A 6,273-nucleotide genomic window follows, 5' to 3' on the forward strand; every position below is an offset into this window, starting at 1 on the left:
GTGCTGCACACGCCTGGCTGCGCGGGGTGTTTAGCCATGAGTGCAGGACGGCCCCTCACGCTGATCCTTTCCAGCCCTGAGCGCCCACAGCTGAGTTAGGCGTGGGAAAAGCAGCCCGCGAGTATTTGCTGAAGTTTCCTCCTATGGCTGTGTCCCTAAACTCTGCTTTTGATGTGTTGGGACATCAAAGCGAGTGTCTTGCAAACTGGGGGGGCATGGAGAGTTCACAGGTGTTGGTTGTGCTTAGCAATGTATCTGAGTAGGAGAGGAAATGGTCATTAATCTCCATCAGTTTTGATATTGATTCAAGTCGTCTGTTGGGCTTTTCCCCTGACTCTTGCAAGAGTGGTACAGAAAGCTCTCCCTAATTAAACCAAATAAGGTAATGGAATATAATTTACTTGCAGGAAAGACCTGGAAAGCAAACACATGTACTATAGATCAGACAGCTCTTTGATGTGTCATTTATGGCTTGAGAAGCTCATTACGTCCCTTAGGTTTCATCAGCTCGAGAGGCACAGAAGCAAATTACTTTGAACAAAAGCTGTAGGCTGCTCCTTGGTTTGGCTGCACTCTGTTCTGATGAACAGGTTTCCAGCCAAAACAGCTGCTGGAGTGTGAGTTAAATGAATAATTTCCACAGCTACGCTTTTCTCTGTTGTGTTCGTGACAATTGGGATGATTCATTTTTTGTGGGGTAAGGTCTCCTCACACTTTCCAGTTTTGCTGCTGTCCTGAAGGAACTTTTACTGATAGCAAGGACATGGTGACATCCCTTCTATGTTGTCCAAAAGGCTGAGCTAGTGCAATAAATGGAGTTTTGAACTGTTCTTCCAACAAAATGACCTAATGAAGCTGTTAGCCTAAAATAAGGAAAGTTTTGGTATTGATCAGAAAGTGCAAAAGTAAAAAACAATTTTTTTACTTTGTTACAATAACACGTGTGCTTTTCTTGCTGCCAGGCACTGCATGACCATAACTGAACCATGTCTGTCCCACGTGGAGCTGTCCATGCAAAATGGATAGTGGGGAAAGTAATTGGGACCAAAATGCAGAAAACTGCCAAAGTGAGAGTGACAAGGCTCGTGCTGGATCCCTACTTGCTAAAGGTAACACCAAATTCTCTTGCCTGGTGGGTTTTGTGTCATGTGGAGAAATGTTCTGCTGATTCAACTCTTAAAAGTTTTGATGACTCTTTACAAATCAAACTCCTTAAGGATCTGGCTGTGGGGATGATGGCAAAGGATGAAAAGCAGTGAGTGGTGAGGACTTACAAATTACCTGCTAAATGTATTTCTTTGAAGTGCCTTGTTAATGCATTTCATTTGATCTTTTTGGGAAGGTAAGCTTTTGTTGTTTCACACTTAGATTTAATTTATCATGTCGATGTGGAGCATGCTTTGGAGACTTGATATTAGTCACTTGTACAATAAATTTTATAGCTGTTTTTTCTGTATGTATAATTGTAACATTCCTGTGATCTTGGATTTATCCCTTATCGATGCACTTCAAACAGGAAGGTTAAAAATTGTATTTTCGCCATTTTAAATAGGGAAACAGTGGTACATGGAGGTAGAATAAATTGCCTTTGGTAACCAAAAGGTTAAGGATAGAGTCAGGATTGGAAAATGGGTCTTGTGGAGCCCATGTCAATATTTTATCCAGTAGAAAAACCTTTCTTTATTTCTTAACCTAATCTATTTCATAAAAAAATTCTGAGCTCTGCTGTTCTAATAAGAACAAAAAAAGACTTTTTATGTGGAAAAAAAAATATTTCAGCTAGAAAACTCTCACATAAAAAACTTCAAAATACAGATTTCAGAGCTTTTTCTTCCCCATCTCCTTTCTCCAGGCTCAGTTGGCAACACTGTGCTGAGAAGAGATTGGGAAACAGCAGTGCTGTGTGCTTTCTGTGGAGAACCTGTGGAGTGCACAGTTGCATTTCTCTTCATGATCCAAACTGAATCTCACTTTAAAAGATGCATAAGATTTTAGTGAAATTTATTTTATATTAGTTATATATTTAACCATCACGTAACTTTGAAATATAATACCAAGGTTTCTTTTTTTATTATTGTTATTATTCTTTTTGTTCCTTTTACAGTTCTTTAACAAAAGAAAAACCTATTTTGCCCATGACCCACTGCAGCAGTGTGTTGTTGGAGACATTGTTCTTCTGAAAGCTCTGCCTGAGAGAAGGAGCAAACACGTGAAACACGAACTGGCTGAAATTGTGTTCAAGGTTGGCAATGTCATAGATCCCATCACAGGAAAGCCCTGTGCAGGAACCAGATTCCTGGAAAACCTGTCAGATTCAGAAAATCTCACTGAGGCAGATACCACCTATCTAAGTGAGAAACTTCAGGAACTTAAAGTTTGTTCAACAGACAAATAGTGGGGGAAATATTTTAAGCAGAGGGCTTCCAGCTTTTGTCTCTCTCTGTCAGGGATGTTTGAGGCCCTGCTGTGATATGTTAAATGTTTCAGTGAAATCTGTAGTCAAAATAAATAGTAAATGTAGTTGCTTATGCAAAGAGATGTTGCAGTTTGATGGGCACCTGGATCTTTGAATGAAAATACAGAAAAAAAATGCAAGTTTAGTGTTCACACCTCATTTTGTTGCCTGTAGTTTTGCCCCAGTGACAGTTCCCAAAGGCAGCTGCCCTCCTGGAATGACCTCTCTGTGTTAAGACAAGACTACAACTGTGTGATGTTTAATTTCGGTGGGAGGGTCATTATATTATTTGATTGTTCTGTGTTTCAGGCAGTCTTTTGTGGTTTGTAGGGTTACTGGAGATGGTGCTATTAAAGCTTTTGAAAGGAAGTGTAGAATTTTACAATCAGCTGCATGATTGTGTCCTTATTTCCTCTTACAGTGCCTTCTGACTTCCAAACTCTAACAAAAACACAGCCCTTTGCCTTTCTAGTGGCAGAGAGGTGAGAATCAAAGCTTTGGGCAGCTTAGTGTGGTTGGCTCTGTCCCCTGTGCAAGCAGGATTTCATGCTGGGAGAGCTGGATCTCCTTGAGCTTTGCCAGCAGGACGGGGGAGCTGATGAGAATACAAAGCCTAAAAATGATTAGATTTAGGCTCATTAGAAAAGCTAATTAAAATAACACATTTTGGGGAGCTAGAGGTGCTGGTTTGCTGCATGTTTTAATGTGGAGTTAAAGGCCCAAGGAGTTAGTGATGAAAGATGATTTTATCCTGCTACAGCTCTGGGGATCTCATGTCCTCTCCTCCAGGACATAGAGCAAGATGAGAGCCTGCAGCTGTTGCAGCAGCCTCCTGTTCTGACTTTGGATCTAAAAGGGCATCTGTCTTAAAATTTGGCAGTGTGGGAGGGGAGAGTGGGATATGAGAGCTGTGAGCAATCCTTTCCAAAGTATCCATTGGTCTTTAGGGTCAGAAGCAAAAAACAAGGTGTATCAGACTTAAAATCTTAGCCTCTGACCTAAAATATCTTACTTTAAGCAACTGAGTAGCTTCCAGTTGTGTTCTCTGCTGTTGTAAAATTATTAAGGATCATTTTCCCTTTAACTTCCTGCACAAAATCAGTTCTGGCTGCCTAAAAAGCCTGAGTGAACTCAGCAAATGATTTGGGACAACAGGAATGAAAACCTTAAAGTTCCTTTGGTGCTTCAAAGCAAAAAATGCTGCTCTTTGAATGCCAGTGTTCATGTGGGTTGTCAAGAAACTTTCACTGAAATGTTCTGTGTGAAATTCTGTGGGCACAGGCTCTGAGGTTGAGGAAGTGCCTTAAGCATGTGGCTGTTGGGTTTTTCTTGTTGTTTGTGGCAGAGGTTTAGGTTTATGTAAATTCCTCAGGAATTGGAGCTGGCTGATCAAAGCAAAGGAAAAACCTGAGCTCTGATTCCTGCCCAGGTGAATGCAAAATGCGAAACTTCATCCAAGCAGAGATTGGGAGAACTTGGACACAGGGTAGAACTTGGTCCTGGGCTATAGGAAGTGCACTGAAGCTGTATCCAAGCAGAAATTGACCCTCAATATTTGGAATATAAGTGTTCTGATAACTAGATAATTATAAAAAATTGCAAAGCTTTCCTGTTTGCTTAATAGGTTGCATCTACATCTAATTAGGGGAGTGAATATTTTCTTGTCTTGTGATTTCCCTTGAGTAGCTGTGAAAATGCCACTTTTTTTCCTATAAGATTGATTCATCACAGAAGGTTATAATTTTTCCAGTGTAGGCTCCAGGAGGGTTGCTCAAGAACTTGCCACACTGTCAGATCAAAATGTCACTAAAACCAAATTACATGTCAGACTGTGTTACTTAAGAGTCATGGCAATTGTAGGTTAAATTGTTTTAAAGTACAAAGATTGTACTTTTGTGATGTTAAAGCACATCATATGTGTTATCTTCTGGATTAGTCTCAGAAAGTGCTGATAGAAAAGTCATAAAATGGGAAGGGAAAGTTTATAGGGCCAAGATAGAATCATTACAGGTGTTACATGGAATGATAAGGATTAGTCACTGACTGCTTTCTGTGTTTATTGGCTTGTTGCTTTTAGAACTAGCCTTTAATTATTACTCTAATTATCACTTTATCCTTAATTTGAAGTGATTTAAGGATTCAATGCCAGCACACACCTCCTCCTCTGCGAAAATATATCCAAGTACAGCAGAGCAGAGTGTGAGGAAAACCCTTCAGCAACCAGCGAGTCAAAAATGTACTGGGAGAGCAACATACCCAGGGCTGGGGGGTCCCCTAAATCCAACTGGGTCCCCTAAAACCAGGGCTGGGAGTCCCCTAAATCCAACTGGGTCCCCTAAAACCAGGGCTGGGAGTCCCCTAAATCCAACTGGGTCCCCTAAAACCAGGGCTGGGATTCCCCTAAATCTGACTGGGGGACTTCAACCCGAGACTGGAGTCGCCCCAAACTGAGCCCAGGGTCCCCCTAACTGGGGCAGGAGTCTGTCAAAACTGGGGCTTGAGGGTCTTAATAAGTCCAAGTGGGTTCCTCCCCAAACTGGGGCTTGGGTAAACCTAAACAAGGCTGGGGACACCCCAAAACTCTGGCTGGGGTCCCCCCAAATTCAAGTAGATCTCCCCAAACCAGGGCTGGGGTCCCTCTACGTCTTAAGTGTTCCCAAACCAGGGCTGGGAAATCGCCCCCAAATCCGACTTGGTCCCCCCCCCAAACCAAGGCTGGAGAACCCCAAAACCAGAACTGGTTCCCCTATATTTGAATAGAAGTCCCCAAAGCTACGTAGGGTCCCCCTAAACCCAACTTGGTCCCCCCAAACCGGGGCTGGGGTCCCTTTATGTCTGAGTAGGTGTTCCCAAACTGGGGCATGGTTCTCCCTAAAGCCGACTTGGTTCCCCCAAATCCGACTTGGTTCCCCCAAAACCGAGGCTGGAGAACCCCAAAACTAGACCTGGGTCCTCTGTATCTGAGTAGCGGTCCCCAAAGCTGGGCAGGGTTCCCCTAAAGCTGACTTGGTCCCCCCAAAGCAGGGCTGGGGTCCCTCTACGTCTGAATAGGTGTTCCCAAACCGGGGCATGGTTCCCCCCAAATCTGGCTTGATCCCCCCAAAACCAAGACTGGTTTTGGTCCCCAAAGCTGGGCAGGGTCCCCCTAAACTCTACTTGGTCCCCCCAAACCGGGGCTGGGGTCCCTTTATGTCTAAGTAGGTGTTCCCAAACCGGGGCATGGTTCTCCCTAAAGCCGACTTGGTTCCCCCAAATCCGACTTGGTCCCCCCAAAACCGAGGCTGGGGAGCCCCAAAACCAGAGCTGGGTCCCCTATATCTGAGTAGCGGTCCCCAAAGCTGGGCAGGGTCCCCCTAAACCCAACTTGGTCCCTCCAAACTGGGGCTGGGGTCCCTTTATGTCTGAGTAGGTGTTCCCAAACCAGGGCATGGTTCTCCCCAAATCCGACTTGGTCCCCCCAAAACCGAGGCTGGGGAGCCCCAAAACCAGAACTGGTTCCCCTATATCTGAGTAGCGGTCCCCAAAGCTGGGCAGGGTCCCCCTAAACCCAACTTGGTCCCTCCAAACCGGGGCTGGGGTCCCTTTATGTCTAAGTAGGTGTTCCCAAACCGGGGCATGGTTCTCCCTAAAGCCGACTTGGTTCCCCCAAATCCGACTTGGTTCCCCCAAAACCGAGGCTGGGGAGCCCCAAAACCAGAGCTGGGTCCCCTATATCTGAGTAGCGGTCCACAAAGCTGAGCAAGGTCCCCTTAAAGCTGGCTTGGTTCCCTCAAATCTGACTTGGTCCTCCCTAAACCAAGGTTGGGTAACCCCAAAAC

General features: G+C 44.5%; 1 protein-coding gene across 1 annotated transcript; it reads left to right on the forward strand.

Moving 5' to 3' along the window:
- Window positions 1–415: 415 nt before the first annotated feature.
- On the forward strand, window positions 416–2,840 carry MRPS17 (mitochondrial ribosomal protein S17). Its single transcript, XM_077787498.1, has 2 exons — window positions 416–1,109; window positions 2,105–2,840. Exons 1-2 carry the CDS (start codon window positions 987–989, stop codon window positions 2,393–2,395), a joined length of 414 nt encoding a protein of 137 aa, XP_077643624.1. The 5' UTR covers window positions 416–986; the 3' UTR covers window positions 2,396–2,840.
- The last annotated feature ends 3,433 nt before the right edge of the window (window positions 2,841–6,273 follow it).

The sequence above is a fragment of the Lonchura striata genome, chromosome 20 (assembly GCF_046129695.1).
Source record: "Lonchura striata isolate bLonStr1 chromosome 20, bLonStr1.mat, whole genome shotgun sequence".
NCBI classification, from domain to species: Eukaryota; Metazoa; Chordata; class Aves; order Passeriformes; family Estrildidae; genus Lonchura; species Lonchura striata.

Coding starts and splice junctions, on each gene's coding strand:
- MRPS17 (XM_077787498.1), top strand. CDS start 987: ATGTCTGTCCCACGTGGAGCTGTCCATGCAAAATGGATAGTGGGGAAA. Junction 1,110..2,104: donor TGGATCCCTACTTGCTAAAG/GTAACACCAAAT, acceptor TTCCTTTTACAG/TTCTTTAACAAAAGAAAAAC.